This window comes from Cyprinus carpio, chromosome B8 (assembly GCF_018340385.1).
Source record: "Cyprinus carpio isolate SPL01 chromosome B8, ASM1834038v1, whole genome shotgun sequence".
Taxonomy (NCBI): Eukaryota; Metazoa; Chordata; class Actinopteri; order Cypriniformes; family Cyprinidae; genus Cyprinus; species Cyprinus carpio.
Window position 1 is genome coordinate 18,510,240 of NC_056604.1, and position 20,857 is coordinate 18,531,096.

At 38.4% G+C, this 20,857-nt stretch overlaps 1 protein-coding gene across 3 annotated transcripts in view; it reads left to right on the forward strand.

The window, feature by feature from the left end:
* The window catches only part of LOC109092105 (calponin homology domain-containing protein DDB_G0272472-like), a 36,647-nt gene that overhangs the window by 7,806 nt on the left and 7,984 nt on the right, over window positions 1–20,857 (forward strand). For all 3 annotated transcript variants that reach the window (XM_042728975.1, XM_042728974.1, XM_042728976.1), the window contains exons 5-6: window positions 1,034–4,441; window positions 4,689–4,811. In XM_042728975.1, the coding sequence (XP_042584909.1) occupies window positions 1,034–4,441; window positions 4,689–4,811 (3,531 nt within the window). The remainder of the gene's footprint in view (window positions 1–1,033; window positions 4,442–4,688; window positions 4,812–20,857) is intronic.

A 20,857-nucleotide genomic window follows, 5' to 3' on the forward strand; every position in this document is an offset into this window, starting at 1 on the left:
TTTTTCTATGATAATCGCATGTTTGATAAAGTAAAACAGTATATTGTTAAATGAATAGAAAAATCCTTTTGAAAAGGGCCTTTTTGACATTTGTGACAGTAACTGACCTACTGTGGTCACAGCCCCCCCAAAAATGTTGATCATCCTTGAAAAAAGAAAAAGAAAGATTTCACTTTGTTAGAGAGAGGGAGAGGAATAGAGAAATAACATATGAGGCTGAAAAAGGTGCTTCTGATGTCACAGAAGGTGCGGCACTCAAAAGACATGTAATCTGAGTTGTAGCATTAGTCATATAGCAATTATGAAACATGCACGCTTTGAAGGGAGGGGGTGGGAAAGGTCAATTTGTGAGAGAAGAGGACGCTTTGATTATGGCCCCTTCATGCCCCACCTTGCTTTAAGAGCTTTGACAAAGAGCATACAGATCTCATTACACGCGTCAATCTCCTCTCCCTTTTCATGTGCCCTTAATGTTTGCTTCAGTCTCCATCCCCTCTTTGTAGTATTATTTTATTATTCACATTTTGTTATTCACATATCAGTTTTTTCATGTCACTATCTTGTACTTCTTTTTTGTTATCCTTTTTATACCTTTCTCTGTAAAATAATAACTCAGATTTGATAATCTGTTGTTTATTCAGATGAGTCTGTGTTGCATTCTTTCTGTGGATGATTTGCCCTTTGGAGTAGAAATATGCTATTCCCTCTCAAAGTGTGCCTCTAAATCAGTCATGTAATACACATAATGTACACAGACACCCATTGTAATGATAGCTCATATCTGAGCAAAGAAAATGTTACCTCTAAATGCTATAACTGTCAGTGAAAGCTATAATTACACATGGGGGTTGTCAAAGGCTGATTCTTTAAGGATCACAATTGTAGACAGAGCTCACCTTGTCTGTCTGCAAGTCAATCCAAGTTCTGGGTTCTTGCTTACTCATTAAAAGGGACTGAGACAAAGAATTGAATCAATGGCAAGTGAAATCATGTAAAAAATATATTTAATTGATTTTTTTATTTCATTTTGTAGTTTGATTACTCCATGATTGAAGGGCAGTTCACCAAACAAGAGGACAGGAAAGCATCATCACTAGGTGTTCAAGACTTATCTACCAACTCTGGTTTTGATAGTGACAGAGTGCAAACAGTACGAGCGTCTATGTTCGAGCATGTGGTGGAAAGGCATAATGTTCAAGTAATGGAGGATAACATTTCACAAGACCCAAGAGCACAGCAGGAAAGCACAATTAAACCCATGCCCAGGCGAAACCACTATTTGCGTATTCAAGATAAAACCCTTAAAGCTCTTGAAGATGATGAACCTGGTAGTTTGGTCAAAGCAACCTATAGAGAACAAGTTTCTCCTTCCAGCCCTGTACGTGTGGAGCATGTCTTTGACACTGTGGCTTTGTTTGGAGAGAACCGTGCTGTTAGTGAGGTTTTGCCAACCGCTTCCCTTGAGGACAGAGCTCACACACTGCATTCTCGGCGATCAGCTCCTCAAGGTAAAGAGGACAGACCTACCTATGAGATAGGTAACCTGCTAAAGGATGAAGCAGCCACTCCACGTTACCTCAGAGTAGGGGCATTACAGAAATGGACTGCCACAGAGGCAGACAGAGAGATTGAATCTCAGATGGAGCAACAGAAAGAGATGTTGAGAAAGTTGGAAGAAGAGATACAGAGGCAGACAGAATTGCACATGGCTGCAGCAGCAGCACTGCAGGAAGAGGAGGAAGACAGCGAAGTAGAAAGAAAGAAGCAATTAGAAGCACAAAGAGTCAGAGAGAGGGAACGAGAGGAAGTTGCAGCACCCAAACGGCCTAAGATTCTAGAAGCCGAAGAGCAAATGAACAAACCTAGAGCCACTTACTTTGCTCTGACTGGTCAGATTCAAGAGCCTGTGCATCAGGGTGAGAGAGTGGAAGAGGAAGCAATCTTAGGGAACATTAAACGAGGGATGAAGGAGGTTCTGTTTGATGATTTCACTGTTAGATCAGGGCAGTGGGGTCTTCAGAATCCAATTGCTCCATTTAGAAGAAATCCTTCATTGGAAGCTGCAATGCAGAGAGATTCACAAGAGGAACCTCATAAAAATGACACTTGCCCAAGAACAGATCACAGATTACAAGAAAGAGAACGGCAAAAAGCATTCAGGGAGGAAACAGAAATAGAGACACAAAGACTAGCAGAGTTTGAAAAGGTGATGGAATTGGAAAGGCAGCAAGAAATAAAGAAACAGAGAGATTTGGAGATTGAGAAACAAAAAATTGAAAGGGAGAAAAAGAGAGAAATTGAGATACAGAAAGAGAAAGAGAGACAAAAGGAGTTGGAAAGACAGAGAGAGCAAGAGAGGGAGAAACAGAGGGAGTTGGAAAGACAAAGGGAAATTGAACAGCAGAAACGAGAAAAGGAGCGACAGAAACAAATTGAATATGAGCGAATGAAGGCTGCAGAAAGAGAACTAGAGCAGCAGAGAGAGTTTGAGAGGCAACGACAGAAAGAGTTTGAACTAGAGAAAGATAGAATGCTTGACCAAGAGAGGCTTAGGCTTAGAGAATTTGAAAAATGGAAGGAAATGGAGAGAGAAAGAAAGAGACAGCTGGAGTTGGACAGACAAAGGGAAATTGAAAGACAAAAGCAGAGAGAACTTGAAAAACATAGAGAGATGGAGAGGCTAAAAGAGTTAGAAAGACAGCGAGAATTGGAAAGACAACGAGAGTTGGAGAAACAGAAAGAGCAAGAGAGGGAAAGACAGAGACAGTTGGAAAGGCAGAGAGAACTGGACAGGCAAAGGGAACTTGAGAGGCAAGAAGAGTTGGAGAGACAACTGGAGATTGAAAGACAGTGGGAGACTGAAAGGCAGAAAGAACTTGAAAGACAGAAACAGAGAGAGCTGGAGATTGAGAAATGGAAGCGACAAAAAGCAGAGGAGAGGGAGACCAAGAAAGAGCTGGCAGAACTTGAGAGGATCAAGGAGCTTGAGAGACAACAGCTTCTTGATTTTGAGCTGCAGAGACAGCGGGAAAAGCAACTCCAGCAAGAGCAAGCGAAACAGAGATCAAAAAAAGAGCGAGAAGATAGACAAAAAATGTCTGAATGGCAGAGAGCATCAGAAAGGCATCGGATGGAGACCGAGCAAGAGAAGTTTATACCTACATCTCCTCTTCGGCCAAAAGTTCTAGATCTGGATGCAGTGTCTCTTGGTTTTCGGACTGGTCGAGACAGCCATGAGAATAGCCCCACTGCCCGATGGAAGCAGCCCTCCCTTCATCCTAATGAGCTTTACAAACCTGGCATCTTAGATATTGATTCATTCAGGAGTCAAACCCAACCTGATACCTTCTCTTCAACTGGATATGGAGGTTTAGAGTCAGGAAGTGTTGGTTCAGTGATTCAAGCTCGCCCACAGGCCACACAACCAAATGTTCTCCAACCCCAAACAGCATCTCAAGTTCAGTCTCCTCTTCAGTCCCAGTTTCACCCTCAGTCCCAGGCTTTCTTCCAGCCCTCCCCAGCAGAACGTATGAGAACCCAACTCCCGCCACCTCTGCAACCTCAAATTCTGCATCAAACCCAACCTCATTCACTGCCGTTTGCTACAGAAAGACCTAGGCCACAAACACACTCATTGATTGAGACCTCAGACTGGCCCTTTGTTGCTCAGCAGCCAAATAATGATTGGGTACATACTAAAGCAGAGTTGGCTGTAGATGAGCCCCTTTGGGTATCAGCCATGGAAGGATCCAGAAGACCAGTTAGCACCAGACCTGTTGGCCTTGAGCAGCAACTCTTGCATCATGAGGATAGAGGTTCGGTTAACATTTTGACAGACAGTTCAGCCTCTTCCATGAGTCCAGTCTTCACTCCTGTACTGCATCCTAATATTGCACCACCCATGGTTCCAATTCAAACTCCTATGCTGACTGCACAACCAGGCTTTGGACCAATTCAAACACCTATGCTGTCTGCACAACCAGGTCTTGGACCAATTCAAACTCCTATGCTGACTGCACAGCCAGGTCTTGGACCAATTCAAACTCCTATGCTGACTGCACAACTAGGTCTTGGACCAATTCAAACTCCTATGCTGACTGCACAGCCAGGTCCTGGACCAATTCAAACTCCTATGCTTTCTACACAACCATGTCTTGGAACAATTCAAACCCCTGTGCTGACTGCACAACCATGTCTTCATCCCTCTGTAGACCCTATAATGACCCCAGAGAGATGCTGGACCTCAGAACCTTTGAATGTGGGGTCAAATGGAGCTTTGGTTCCTCCTCCCACAAAGCCATTGGCTAAGAAAGAGACTTCAGTACCCACTAGTCAGGTTGCAACCTTCTCTGTCACTGATCCTATATGGAGTCCAAACTGGGAGCTGGCATCCCAGGGACAGAGGGAGAACCGTGCCTCGCACAGGGACAAGGTACAACAGGTGAGGAAAAGCACACTCTGGCATATATGTTTGTGCACAAATTCCCACTGTATAGTCTTTGTGTGTGTGCGTGTTGAGTTTAGAAATGTATTGACAGTGAGTTGAATTGTAGAACCACCTAAATATTGGTTTTGAAAACTGTTCTTTGGAGTGGTCAAATATTGTGTCAGCCCCTAGTTGTGTTGCATTGCATTTCCTTTGAATTCTTTAAAGAAGCTTGACTGTAGCCCCTTCTATGTTTGTGTAGAAACGTTCAAGGAGTATGTGTCGAAGATCTGCCCCCACGGAAAGTTCTGCTGATGGTCCGCTTACCCACATGAGAACTCGAAGAAGTCGCAGTGCACACAAAGAAAGAAGTGGAGAGACCTCGGTAAGTAGAAGCATGATCAGAATTAAAACTTTTCTTTTGTGTATTTTTCTCTCTGTATGTTATTCATTTTCTCATACACATGCTCGCATACTCAAAAAACTATTTACAGGCACTTTGCACTAAGGCTGGGTACTCTATTGAATATTTACCCAGGAATGCATCAATATGAAAAGTTTTGGTCAGTTGCAAATTTAGCATGTTTTGTCACTGCTGAGTTGAGCTTTTGTTGTCAGTTTTGTTTGGATCGTGTTTTGTTAGTTTCGGTCAGCTCTACTTTGCACATGGACCAGCAAACATTTTACATAAGAGTCGAGTTCTTTACCATGTTCTAATGGAAAGTGTTCAAAAATGAAGGATGAAGAGATTGCTTGTTGACTTCTGATGATGTCACCAACCTTTAGAGACCAGATGTTGGAAGAGTTCCCCGACAATGTGAATAACAGCTGTCACATGACCCTTTCTGGCATGCAGTGCTTGGCTAATGATGTTTGCCCATATCTGATGGACTTAATAGACTTGTTTAAGCACACACTGAACTAGTTATTTAGGCTGAGGGTTATTTAAGCTGAATGTTTGTATTTATATGCATGCTTGTTGGTAATGGAGGCTAACTAGCTTGTGTTTTATTTGTGTGTGTATGACTGGGTGGTGCAGGAATGCATTCTGATGACAGAAAGGAGTGTCTTAATGTTACTGTGTAAAGGCAGAGCATTTTCTAACCCGGCTACGCTGCTAGCATTGAGTAAGATTGTGTAAATCAATCTAAAACAGACTTAATCATGATGTGTTCATCAACTGTGTGAAAAGTTATGAACATATGTATGGACAACATTAACTCCAATTTAAACAATTTTTTGAAAAGCTTGAGATCAGTCTTGTTTTTGATCGACAGATTCATTGAAATTTCATACATGATGTGTTTTCAGGAAAGAGGAAAGTTTTTCTAACTAGAGACTTATTCCAAAAGGCAGTTTTAATCTGTTTTTCCCCTTAGTTCCTCTGAATGCACACATAGTGCCATCTGCTGTATGAATCACATTATTACAGCGTTGCTTTTTATGATTCACATTTAGCTGTGGCTATAAAATGGGGCTGATCTGACAGCTGTGAATATCCTCTCAACCTTTAATTGTTATTTGAAAATTTCCAGGATGGATAGTTTGTTTCTTATTTTAACGTTTGAGTTTGTTGTTGTGTAGGTGTCTGCATGTGGGCTTTAAGAGGAAGCACACTCTCTCTCTTGCTCTCCCACTCTCATCGTTTCTCAGTATTGGTCATCATAGGAAGTATCATTTTTACATCACTGTGTGCTCACGGGCACAAAAGATTTACACAGACATTGAGAGAGGTAGAGAAGTAATGAACATTCTAATAAACTTCACAAAACTAAAGACTATAAGACATTCTTTTGGGCTAAATAGAAGGATTTGCTTCATAGAAACATGGCTTATCGCTTGTCTTCCTGCTGTTGGTGGCTTTGGGTAAGCTTACTTTATTTTACTGTCAAGATGGTAATGTTGTTACACATGCCACAACACTTCATGCAATCTGAGATGAGTACAAACAAATGCTAGGTGGAGGTCTGTGACATCTCTTATCATAGATTGAATGATGTTTGACTTTTGGATGAAGCCGTTTTGGACATTTTGGACGGTTTATTTTTTTTATTTTTTACAGCACATTGATTTGCAAAGTTGTTTCTTTCTCTGTAATTTGTGCATATCATTCTGTTCAATAATATTATCTTCATGTGACCAAGGTGAGGCCTGTGTTGATGCTTCCTGTTGTCTGGCTAAATAAACAGATATTGTTTTCATTCTGTTCTTTTAAGTTTTAATTGTTCAGGTGATTAGTTTATTTAATTAACTATGGAGGTGGACAGATGGTTCACTCTCTTTTTTTCTGTCTCCAAAGGCATCTCTGAATTAATCCAATATGGGTTTTGGGCTCAGATAGTACAGTTTGAAAGAAAAAAAAAATCATTCAGTTTCTATTATTATGTTGTTAGAAATACAGTAGTATTTTCTGTTTGCATTGTGCTAATATGAGCCTAGTACTCATGCAGTATCGGAAACATTAAATATAGATAGATGTGATAGATTAGTTTTTTTTTTTTTAAACCATACACATTTTATTCAGCTTGCACCGCCTATTAACTGGCTATGTGCACCCTCCAGATAGCACAAAACATATACCTCTGTAGTATTTTTTATTGGTTTTATCTAGTGCTGGGCAATGATTAATCGCATCCAAAATAAAAGTTTTTGTGTACATAATATATGTGTGTGAATTGTATGTATGTATGTATGTATATATATAAGAAAAATGTAATGTTTATATATTAAATATACAGTAGTCAACATTTGCAGTGGATCAAAACCTTTCATGAAAGTTGTCCTGAAACCTAAAACCAAAATGCGTTCTTGTCTTAGGACATCTTTGATTAACTTTTTTGATCCACTTCAAATGTTGACTGCTATATTTGTATATAATATAAATTATATGAATATAAATAAATACATGTAAATATTTTCTAAATATGTACTCTATATGTGTGTCTTTATATATATACATAATAAATATACACGGCACACATATATTTTATATAAACAAAAACTATTATTTTGGATGCGATTAATCGTTGCCCAGCACTAGATCACTTATTAATCTTTTTTTATATGCTTATGAACCAGTTCTGTTAATGTAAATGCCCAAACCAGTCTCAAACAGTGCACAATAAACTTATTCAAGTTCTTATCCAGTTCTCTTCTATATCATCTGCACATCAACAGCATCTCTTTGATTGTCATGTGACAATACGAGCCAGTTTTGGTGAAAACAGGGAGTTTAAATCATAAGTTTCGATTTGTTTAACTTCCAAAACTAATCGAGCAAACAAATCTCTTGCTTTAACACAGTTTTGTGTGTGGCTCAAATAAAATGAATCCTCTTTCTCACTGCTTTTGTTTCAAGGCTTGATATATGAAAAGCTAAAACACCCACATATGTTATAGCCCGTGCAACTACCTGTGAATGCTGTAATTTTGTGTAAAGAAATGTGTAAAGTTTGACACAAAGGAAGTAGCATCAGTCAGTGTTAACAGTGTTACCCCTTCCTGAATGGGCCTTGTGTGGTTTAAAGAGGAACATCACACTATTTAGACCACTTGTTCTGTTTGTACTTTATAATTGCTCTTTGTTATTTTGATGTAGTCAGAGTAATAGGATGTAATGTGCTCAGTAATAAACCTTAATGTGCTGTTGTTTGTTGTTAAAAGCTAAAGACTATCCCTTTAAAATGTAATTGTGGTAGTGAAACGGGCAAAGTAGACTGGTGGAACCAAAAATGGGGTCATGTCATGTTAAGTGAACTAAACCTACGTAACCATGCATAAAGTGTACACACATACACAGTATTGTCATATTGGGGCCAAATTTATTTGACATTTATGTTACACTACATTAGTAAGAAGAAACAGCTGTAGCTTGACGGCATTTTGGAGTACATTAAAAGATTTGTGTTTAGTTGTCCTAAACTAAGTAATGTTAATGGGCTTTTAGATCTATTATGAGTTTTCCAAAACTAGGGTGGAATAAGTAAACCTCTCTATCATAATCTGTACTGTCGATGTACGTTATATGTTTTCTAAGCAGCACTAACCTATGAGTGATGTCTAAATAAATATACGGTATGATCAAAACAGTAGTTATAGAAAATGCAGTAAGCAACAGATTCCGTTTCTTGAGGTGGTTTTACCATCAGGCAGATGACTGAATCATGACTGTGACTCGCTTGAAAAACAGGCTGACAGGATAGTACTCTAGTGATGATACATTCATAAAAGTATGGTCATCATTTTACCACTCAGCACTGTGGCTAATGTATGCATTTAATCGATAAATGGACATTAGCCAGATCCTCCCAATGTCAGTTTATATCGTAGCTGTATTTTAAATCTTTGCCTCTATGCTGATTATCTTGTAATAAGATGTGTGGTTTGTCATGAAATAAGTCACTAATGTGTGTGTGCACTTGGATGGGTTAAATACAGAGCACAAATCCTGAGTATGTGAAACCATACTTGGCCACATGTCATGTCCTTTCCTTTCCCGTGTTTTCACCATTCATTTTAGGTAACAATATTTCAAACATACTTCATTTCAAAATTTCAATTGGATCTTGAATCTTAGACTTTACATGATGTCTCTTTTGAAGCCCACAGTATGTGTTTAAAAAACACAACTGACTTAATAAAATCAATAAAATATTATTAATAAATAATATTAATAAAATATTATTAAAATCAGTCTTATTTTTTATGTAGATTTGGTCTCAGGAGAGGTTAATATGAGGTTTGTTTTCTCCATTTACAGTGTAATTCACCCTCAGTCCACTAGTGGGTGCGAAATTGGACCTCAGCATTTTACTTGCTCAGTCTTCTCCTTTTTCCCCCATTTGAACTCATTATGTTTAATTCATACAGTACATCAGTGAATCCAAAAATATGTTAAGAAGTCCAGAAAGATTTTAATGTTAATTTCCCTTTTCGCTTGTGATCTGTGTTGATTGCAAAAACTCAAAATCAGAATTGAAATTGAAATATGGAAATAAATGTCGGGCCAAAAAAAGAACAGCAAGGTTTGGTTGGTCATCAGTGATGTTTGCATGACAGATTGTGTACATTTACAATGCAAACTAATTCAGGAACCATGTGCTTTAAAATCCTTACAAGCCAGAGTGAATGTCTCCAAACATGCACAGATATGTGCCATTAGTCCCATTTATTTGTTTCTGTTAACAAATTCTGTTAAAGCATTCTTCTGCTCTCAGCAAAACGAGCTGCTGACAATATTGCATAACCAATGCACCTCTCTCCATCTGTCTCTCGCTCCTTCTCTTTCTCTCTCAAAGCTGGAACAGTAGCAGGGAACACTGCAGTGCATATATCTTCCTCTCTCTCTTTTTCTCACTCTCTCTCTCTTATGCTCATATCACAGGCTTCCCTTACCCCTCCCTCTCTGTCTCTGCTCTCATTTTTCTCCTCCCTCTGTTTTCTCCTTGAGCACAAGTCCTGTAGCACAGGGGGACGGAGGCAGGAAAGCTGACACATTTCTATACCTGCCAGTACCTGCAGGGACACATTTAAGGACACCGCAGGAAAAGACCACCTTGAAACAGTATTTGAATTTTTTCAGTCAACGCCTGCGAAATCACCTGGATACTTCTGGCTTGTAATTTCCATGTTTTAAGAACAGACTTTCACCCTGGACTTTTGTGAAATAAGGAAACACTCATCTTGGTCTCCAGTTTTCCGTTTGACCCTTCATTGAGAGTTACAGACGTATTCTGACTTGACATTTGGACAGTTTTGATGCTTTTTGGGAGATGCAGTTGTGTTGAAGTAGCTCACGCTGCCTGACAGGTTTGAGACGTGACTGGGAAAGTGTGTGTTTGACAGCTCTGATTCATGAGTTGACTAGCGTTTGTTTGAGTATGTGACTCTGCTGACAGATCCATTCAAAAGACGCTCAAACATTCATGTAGAGGTGGTGCACTGCTCATTTCAGACCATTTCTAGTGACGTGGCTGTTGTTTCGAAATTAAATGTGAATAACATTTGCATGCGATTGATGCACTGATTGATTGAAATGTAACTTGAAAAAGAGTTGCTCAGGTCAGTAAGTAAGGCATATTGAATCAGCCTCCATGACATCACGCCACTCTATTTTTTGTTTAGGGACGTAATTGCAGGTGCCTCTGTGGTTACATAATAACTATAACTTTGTTGCTTTGTCACTGAGCATGAGGCATTGCAGAACTGCTGTGATCTCTGGGACAATCCAGTGTCCTCTGTTCTAGCTTTTACTATGATGTCTCGGAAAGCTGTATTGTAGAAACAATGACTCTATCAACAGTGAGTCATGCATGAGCCTAATAGTTCCATGTAATCTTAAATAATCTTAAATCAGGAGTACCTGAGTGACCTTATGTTACTATATATCTCTGACTCGTAATTGAAAAATGTAGCCATTGAGCTATGCCACTGAAATAGTCACAAAACTTTGGTCAAGCATTGTTGGAAGTTAGATCACGGTCAACTGCTTGGTGGCAATTTGCAGTTTGTATCGTACTGCACTGCAGAGTGGAGCACAGTCTGTTCTGGCCTTGCTCTGGAGACATGGTGTATCAGAACAACACTTCAGTTGCTGGACTGGGCTAAAGAGAAAGTTCCTCCATATCATAAAGTGCTACCCAACCATGGAGTTTAAACACAGATGCACTTTCAACCGGACCTCTCTGAACTGGATTCTCTTGTAAATCGAGGCCACTTGCCTAAAGGTTGAATTGGACTATCATCATTGGACCTTAAAGACTCCATTTAAGAGCTCTTGATTGGATGTCCACAGTGTCCCAAGTTAAATAACTTCACTGAAAAAGCTTGACATTGAGGACACAAACCTTTATTAAATTTATTCACTCTAAATCCTGAGAGATGGAGTACCTGGGCGACAAGTTGTCGGTGGCCCACTCGCAAGTGTCGGGCTGGATGGGGAATGTGCGCCGTTCCCTTCAAGGCACCCTCAATTTGGTCTCCAGCAGCGTGGAGAGAAGATCAGCAGGAGGATGTGGAGAGGACGGAGGTGGCTTTAAGAGGACTGCCTCTCTACGCAGTCTGGCCAATCGCAGCCGTGAATCCTTCCGCAGATTCAGCTTGCGCAGCCAACAGCGCTTGTCCCTGCGCAGACGAACCACCTCGCTGGCTTCGCCGAGCACTCCCTCTTCTGTAAGAGAAATACATGCAATTTCTATCTCTGCTTTACCCAAAATCAGCATTTCTAAAACCACCCATCTTTCCCACCACAAATACAGAGTAGTGCACATACTGATTTCCCACCTGGCACCATGTAGCCCTCAATCTTTGTCTAGGTGGTCACTTTCCATTTAAACAAAACTGCTTAAAGCATGGGTTTAGCTCCAACCATGATCAAACTCACCTGCCTGTAACTTTATATTGATCCTAAAGACCTTGATTAGCTTGTTCATGTGTGTTTGATTAGGTTTGAAGATGAACTCTCCAGGAAAATGGATCTCACGGGCCAGAGTTGAGAACCCATGGCTTTATGCCTTTCTTTTGTCATTGTCTGAAAATGAGACTGAGCTTGCTTCTGTAGTTATCTCAAGCTTAACAACAGGGGTGGTCAACTCCCAAACTGGTGACCCACCATCCTGCAGGTTTAGCTTCATCCCCTATCAAACACACCTGACAAATCCAACCTCAGAAGTTTTCAGGATTGCTTAAAAATTACAGGCAGGTGTGTCTGATTATGCTCTTCAGGACCAAAGTTGTCTATTCCTGCTTTAAAGAAGCCTGTATAGCATTGCTGCTCAATCCTATTTCTGGAGGTCTGCCTTCATGCACAGTTTAGCTCCAACTCTAATTAACAATGACACAATGACACATGAACCAGCTAATTAAGATAATCAGGAATGTAATTACAAACAGGTGTGTTGGGAGCAGGGTTGGAACTGAAGTTTGCAGAAAAAGTAGGGCTGTGTCCGAAAGCTCTAAAATACTGCCTTCGGAGGAAGCATTTCAAGGCACGAAGGCATCAAGGCATGTCCAAATCCAAATTCTGCTTAACTTCCTGTCTCCGCAGGTACCTTCTTCTGATCGAATTTTGAAGGCAGCATAGATGTATCCTTCACTGACTTTGATATCCCACAATCCTGTGCGTTCCATTCCGTGACTTTGAGCTAAAAATACAAATGCGTCTGAAAGTTGCGTTTGATGGTCAGTTTGTGTGTAAATGTATATTTCTGAATAACTTTTTGCACTTTTGATGTTATTTCTAGTGAGAAATCAGTACTATAGTAAATATTCATTTAGTTATCACCAAAACTCGTTCTATTTTGTTGTAGATCATTAAACCGTTGCGCTGCCCCAGAAGCTTGTCCAAAATTAGTTTCATGAGGTGCCTCCATGTAAAAACGCTACCTGCAAAGTCATTGCCTGATAAGGCAGTGAGGCAGCAAGTCTATAAATGAGATATGGACAGTAAAAACAATACGATAACACATGTTCAGAGATTCAATTACCAAAACTATCACATTTATTTTTGTTAAAAGCGGTGAATTTGGAGGCATTTTGATGGCTGTAACAGTGTTTCCCATCCCTGTTCCTGGAAGCACACAAACACTACACATTTTAAAACTCTTCCTGATTAAACACATCTGATTTACACTCATTTCAATCTGATTCCACCAGCTTATTAGTAGAGGTTTCCGTGGTCCATCCAAAATCACATATTGTCTGAGTATATTCTAAGGTGGATGAGAAACAAACTTTATAACCATTTAAAAAGTATATTCTATATGTATTATGAATGTTTGTAGTATTATTATACTGCCAGGTACTAAATCTGTCAAGTTGTCATAGTCGTGGGACTTGTGCTGTCAGTTGCTTCACTCACATTCCCATCCCTTTCCTGTGGCTTAATGGCATAGTAAAGTGTTTATTGAATGCTCACTTAAGAATCTCAGTGGACGTAGTAGGTCAACCGGGTACTTTTTACCTACTGTTTTATGAATACTATGAATTTTCAAATCACATACTCTGTTTCGCCTACTATATAGTATGGAAGTAGGCATATTCGTGTTCAGGGCAAGACCTGAAATGGATGGGTCGGATAAGGGACACATCCACAATGTGTACTGTTGGTGAGCCTCCAGGAACAGGGTGAGGAAACATTAGGCTTACAGCATTTATATAGGAGATGTATTTAGAGACTTCGTATGTCATTCGATCTGGATTAACTTTTACATCTAGAGCCTAATTTTTAAACCATATTTTGCATACACTTTCTTTCTTTTGTACCCGGTGCCTCTCCATCACCTACTTTGCTTGTGTTTGTTGGTTGCTTGACCTTTGCAGTGGTATGAGAAAAGCTTAGAGATACAGTGACCCCAGAAGGGCATTCTGGGAAAGCTAGGTCAGCACAGTTGACACAAAATGGAAACATCGTCTGCAAGGATACTGTTTCATGCATACTGAAACCTGCCAGTACATTGCAAGGAGAGTTTGCATACACTTCTTAGACATTTGCATGCATGTTCTCAGTTTTGCACCAAAAGATCAAGTATTTGTGATGTTGTTAGAGTTGTGCCTCAAAGTCAGTGCCTGTTGGTATTTAAGTATATACAGTATAAGCCAGATGAAAACGGTGTTGTACTGGTTGAGTAAATCAGGGAATGCTGGTGGGCAGGTTCTCAGCTACATTATATCCCCCCCGATAGCTGAGTTTCAGTTATGTCACATCTCATAATGCTCATTCACTCTGCTGTCAGCCAAGGGTTTTTCCTCCATCAATCAGACTCTATTTGTGTGCTTGTGTGTCAGAAGTATTGAACAAAAGGAAGAGCTGTACTGTACATTGATCTTTGGTTACAGTGTCACAGGAAACAGTCAAAACAGGTAATCATTGTAACAGAATTAACTAGCCATAATGGGCTGCTTCCTGTGTCCTTCGACCGTCACCACTCTCTCGGTGACATACACAGACAGAGAGCTCTATTTCCCCTTCAGCAGTACTTATATATTATCACACATGGACAAGCTGGGATATGGACATTTTGACGGGAATAGTTTGAACTTTGTAACAATGCCTCTGCACTTGAAGCATATTATTTGAAGCAAAAGCACCAGTAAATTCTGATTGAAATGTTAAAACTATACACTAGAGACCAAACTGCTTTCTTTAATACTGTGTCTACCAATACAAAATATAGTATACCCTAGCATTCTAAAGTTTCTAGTTCTGTTAGATTGTAAGAAATTAATACTTTTATTTATCAAGGACACAGTAAATTGATCAAAAGTGACAGTAGACTTATAATCTTATAAAAGGTTTCTGTTTTAAATAAATGTTTCTCTTTTGAACTTTGTATTCATTGAAGAATTCTCCACAAAAATAGTAAGCATTACGACTATTTTCAACATTGATGATAAATGTTTCTTGAGCAGCAAATCAGCATATTAGAATGATTTCTGACATTAAACACTGTAGTAATGATGCCGAAAAGTCAGCTTTGCCATCACAGGAATAAAATAATGTACAATATATTAAAATATATAAACCAGTTATTTTAAAAATATATATTTTACAGTATTTCTCTTTTTACTGCATTAAATAAATAAAGCCTTGATGGACGAGACTACTTTCAAAAAATATTTAGAAGTCGTATAGACCCCAAAATGTTGTACTTTTTTGATGGTGTATATTATTTGTCAACTTTTTAAAAAGCAGCCATTCATTCTCAAGGGCTAGAGATTAGCCTTGTCTTTCTCCAGCTGTATTCAATGTATGTAAATTCAGTCTGCCAAGTGTCTTGCGCTGCTCCTTCACAACCCAGTAATATCAGCAGTTAATGTTTGATTGTTCCTAAGGTAAATGTAGCCACACCTTTGGTGGGAATGTTTTATGAGAATGCCAGGAGATGAAAATGAGTCTCTAAGTGCACACACACCAATAAACACGTACAGTACGTGCACTATTGGAAATGAAGAAAGGCTCTTGTTGACTCTGAGAAAACACAAATAGGAGATCCAGATTTGGAGATGAGACTCTCACAAGTGTAAATAGAAACACAAACACATCTCTATAAATGTCCAAACATCAGTGTGTTGGTGTTAAAGTGAGGACTATATGCTTTTCTTTCTACCTCTCATCTTTTCTTTCCATCCGTTCATTGTTTCTTTGCTTCCCCTGACGCACTCTTCCTGTTCGTGTAAGTGAGATGGTGAGAGGTTTTTAAGTTCTCTCTCACTCTCTCTCTCTCTGCTGCTGCTGTGTATATGTTATTTTCACACTGTAAGGTTCAGATAAGAGTGTTCTTATCCAGGACCTTGCCCTTTAAAATAAGAAATTGTTCTATCTAGACCTACACCCTTATGATGTCAGTGTGGTCCTTTAGGCCATTACAACTAATGTTAGTCCTGAGTACCACTCCCTCTCAGCGTGCATATGTGTGTGTGTGTGTGTGTGTGTGTGTGTGTGTGTGTGTGTTTATTTATGTGTGTTCGGCAGGCGCAGAAAATCAGTCGCTTTCCAAGGTGAGCAGGTAGATCATAGGTGTGTCTGTTGGATGTGCATTGCTGTTATTAGCGAGCTTTATTTGAGACTTGAAAGATTTACCTACCATAAGTAAACCCAGGAATGAAAGGATTTATAACCGAACACACCCATTTCAGCGTATTTGAGGGCAGATATATGCAAAGATGTGCAAAAGTTCACACAGACATTTTGCTGATTGTGGAGGATAATGTATTTTTTATTCATATTATTAGTAGTTTTATTTGCTTTACTCTACTAAGGAGTGTTCTTTCTTTATTGAATGTCTAATTAATGTGCTTAAGTTTGTCATGAGATAGATGAGACATAACAGGAAAGCTAAGTGCAAGACAAGTGTGAGACGAGAAAAAATTTAATGTTTGCTTTTTTAGATGTCCTGGCTTCTTAGAAACATCTGGAGGACAGTTAAGCACCTCAAACGGGTCATATGATGCTGCTAAAAAGAGCATTATTTTGTGTATTTGGTGTAATGAAATGTGTTTATGTGGTTTAAGGTTCAAAAAACACATTATTTTCCACATACTGTACATTATTGTTTCTCCTCTATGCCCCGCCTTTCTGAAACGCATAGATTTTTACAAAGCTCTTCGGGCTGAAAAGCAAGGTGTGTTTTGATTGGCCAGCTATCCAGTGCATTGTGATTGGCCAAATGCCTCAAACGTGTGACGGAAATGTTACACCCCTTACCATACTGTCATGCCATCTCCTGGTCAGAACACCGTCGCGACAAGACAAAAACAATAAAACCCATTACAAATGAGCCATTTGTTGCATCCACTGGGGTCATAATTACTGATTATAATGACTTATACTGTCTTTTTACGAGTTGCATTGCAGCGCGCCACGTAAACATAAAACCATGTCTGCATTTGTGATCGGAGAAACAACAAGCGCTACTCTACATTTCTCAAAACTCGCGTTTGAATCATCAGTGGCAAATTCCTTAAATATGTAAACGTACTTACAGTCTGTGAGTTGAGTAGGGGTGTTGCCTTTTTGTCACACTCTGCAGCCAGACTGTTGACCTTTCTTGCAAGAAAATACATCTTCAAAAAACTTTTGTCTCATACCTTTATTGAAATAGAGAATTTCCACAACACTGATGCATTGTCTTTGTTGCCGTTGCTAATGAATTAGCGCTGCAATACGTGCTAAAAGTTTAGGTTAATCAGCCACCAGCTGTTTGAGACATTCCACTTGGCTTTTCTGCTCAAGTGATCAGCGTAAAAAGTGTAATTCCTCCCTGTGATTTGGATTTGGATTTGGATTAGTTATTCAGTTATTATTTTTTTTTACTTAACACAACGATTAAGAGAAGCTTTGTCATACCGTTTCTGGCATTAGCTTGCATACAAGCAACCATTTGATTTCCATAGTATGGTACTTTTACAAAAAATAATAGTAATAACAATATATAGATATAGATATAGATAAATACAGCACAGTCTTGGTCAAAATACCAAAATTGCTGCATTTTTATTAAATCAACTTGAAACAGTGCAAGTATAACCTTTCTGTCATTTAATCTTTATCTGATGATAGTGGTGACTTGGTATTAGTTACCACAGTTTTATTATATTACCCAGTAAGTGCAGTAATGGTATTTTGGTGGCAACTAAGGTAACTCTGGTAAGACTAGAGGTTCATATTCTGTTGACTCTCGCAGTTACTATCATAGAGTTGTCTGAATCAGTGTGCTGTCTTGTTATTGAGCTGTACACACAGACATCTGTTTCTTTTGTCTGTCCCAGCGTGTGATTCTGACTAGGGGTCAACTGAAATGTTTTTTTTTTTTTTTTAGTAGCCAGTGCTGGTACTGATATCTACAGACCAGGGCGGGCTATTGTTAATATAAAATACTTCATATAATAGAAGTATAATATAATAGAAAATATTTTAGTGAAGCCAAATGTACACAAAATTGATCAAATGGAATTAACTTCTTTTATTTATTAAAAAAAAGACACTTAAAATTTTATATAGGCTAGGGTTTGATTTCTGAATATTTATAATTAGCATTATAAAAAAAAAAAAAAAAGATTTTATGTCCTCGTATAGAAAGCTAAATGTGTGGTTGTGTGTGTGTGTGTGTGTGTGTGTGTGTGTGTGTGTGTGTGTGTGTGTGTGTGTGTGTGTGTGTGTGTGTGTGAGATGAGCTTTTTGTCAGGTGGGAGAACTGCTCTGATGTTGTCCAGTCTGATTCTCACTGCTCTCTTTTGTCTGTTACTCTTCCTGACAGTAAAGGCAGAGCTGATGAATGACATCCTGTGCTGTTTTCTCTAATGCAAACAGCCTCAACACACACTCTTCCTCTCATTCGGTTACACACACACACACACACACACACACACACACACACACACACACACACACACATACACACACACACACAGTCTCTCTCATGGATACTAATGACTTAATGGTCAGGTCGATACCCGTCGTCTTAAATTCTGAATTTTGCACTTCTGACTATGTGTTTAATAATTGTCTCATTGTTTTTAGCTAGTTCCATTTTCTAGTCATGAACAAATGTGAATATAAAATGACTTGGCCATGCCTCACAGGTTGTTGAATTCGAATGGCAGAAAGAGGAATTTACAGTGAATCAAAGAAAGTCACACATCAGAAAAACTTCATAAGTCCACCACAACAAATCAAACAAGAACAGATTGCTTGTTCGAGGTATCCGCAGGGAGTGTTTAGTTCCTGAATGAATCAACCATTTAAATGATTCGGTTCAATCCCAATGACTTTATTACCAGTGACTTGCTGCCACCTACTGGCAGTTTTAATTTCACATTCATTCAGAGTATCTTTTATTATTTAAATAATTTTAAATGTTTATGTTTAATATATCAAAACATTATTGATGTTTTTGTAACTGCAGGTTAAAGCATTCATGTCCTGCATTAAACAGTGCGTAAATGCATCTAAATGCCTCTTCAGATGCAGCTTCTGTGTTTTCTCTGCATTGCAAAGATTCATTTTGTTGATACTTATTTCATTTTTATTGGTAACAGCCCAAAGGTCTTATTGTTCTAATTCACTAAATAAAAAAATGTAAGAATTTGACTCAAAAGATAATGCACACTTTTAGAAAAAAAAATTATTTATAAAGGTAAAAGTGCCCATAAAAGGTAGAAATCAATTGAAACTTATTGTAAAAGATTAATTTCAATCAGTGTGATTATATGATTTGTGTCTGTATTCAAATATTAAATGCAAATTGTTATAGGTAGCATTAGCAATTTACCCATTGATTGTTAATATCATCTAATGCTTTTAAAAATAATGTTTACTAACTAGTAACATTACATGCTAGGGTGTTGTTATTGTTAAATAAAACTGTTAAAACTATTTATTTTTTGTTGAAATAAAGCTAAAGTAAATAAAACTGTAGATGGAAAAACAAATTAAGACAATTAGAAACGTTGTCTTTGCAATAAAGTGAAATAAAATACATTTAAGTACTAAAATGACTAAAAATATAGCTAAAAAAAAAATAAAGCTTAATATTAATAATATACTTAAGTATGCACATGAAACAAAATGACTAATATTAAGGTAATTCTTGGTTTAATTTATTATTAAAAACTACCTTAAAACGTTTTATTTGAATTATACAAATCTTCAAATTCATATTCCTCATATTCAGGAATTGATTTGAACTTCTCAAAGGGTTTTCAGTTCAGTTCTGATTGGCACAAACCCCTGACAGTCACATACACAGTTTTGGTTGTGATCAGGGAGCTGATGACTATGTGTGTGTGTGTGTGTGTGTGTGTGTGTGTGTGTGTGTGTGTGTGTGTGTGTGTGTGTGTTAGATACACTGTACCCTCTGTAGTCTCCTCGTTAAAAGAGTCACGGTTGAGTGGATGCGCTCACCAGTTCAACCAGTAGATGTCTATGAGGTCATTGCAGTACTTTCATTGGAGTCTCACCAGTATGTTCCTATGTTCCCATTTTCCTAGTCATTCATTTTCACTCTGTCACACTAACAGTTTTTGTGACTCTGCTTCTTGTTAAATTTGCTAATTATTTGCTGTATATTACATTATATTACATTACTGCCTGAAAATAGCAGCAGCTGCCCAGTTATGACACCAGGATGCCAGTTTAATGTTGTTTCTTGTTACAGGATGGTGAACCGGTGCTGACAGGATTTGTAGATGAAATGTGATCAGGGTTAATAGTCCTGTTGTTCTGTTCAGTGATACACACAAGACAGTTTTATGTCCCGCTGGGTGGATTGCATCTTTTCACTCAGTGATTGGCTAATGTCCAGCTCTGGTGCTGTGATGTCACCCCTAAAGGGAGTGGCTGGGTTTGTGACTGGGTTGTTCAGTGTGAGATTTAGCTTCACCTGGTGGCTGTTTAGAGTGCTGCAGGGTGATTAAACTCCCTCTCCATCTTCATTCATGCCTTTCCACAGGTAGCATCATGCCCATTCAGAAAAACCCATGATGATCACTGACTGTCAAGTTCACTTCCGGTATTTTTGGCTTTATTAAACAAAACGGCTTGATATTAAACAGTTTGTTTTATATACTACTAGGGCTGCACAATTAATCGAATTTCTAATCGCGATTACAATTATGGATGCCACATAAGTCCACTTATGTTATTCGGTGTGCTTAAGATGCTTTTTTTTTTTTTCTACATGTTATCTAAAGGCTTTTTCTTATTAATTTAATTTTAGTTTTAGTATTACATTTATAATACCATTAAATTTTTTTATTTTTTATTTATTTAAAGAAACCAATCCTAAGTATAGTTGACATTTTGAGGTTTAATACTACAGAAAAGTACTAAAAGGTTTTCAGTTAGAGTGATTTCAGCTTGTTTATTTTCATATAAAAATCCGGCATGCAGTTCCATCAAACAATGGTATAAACATCATTCACAATTACAATTTC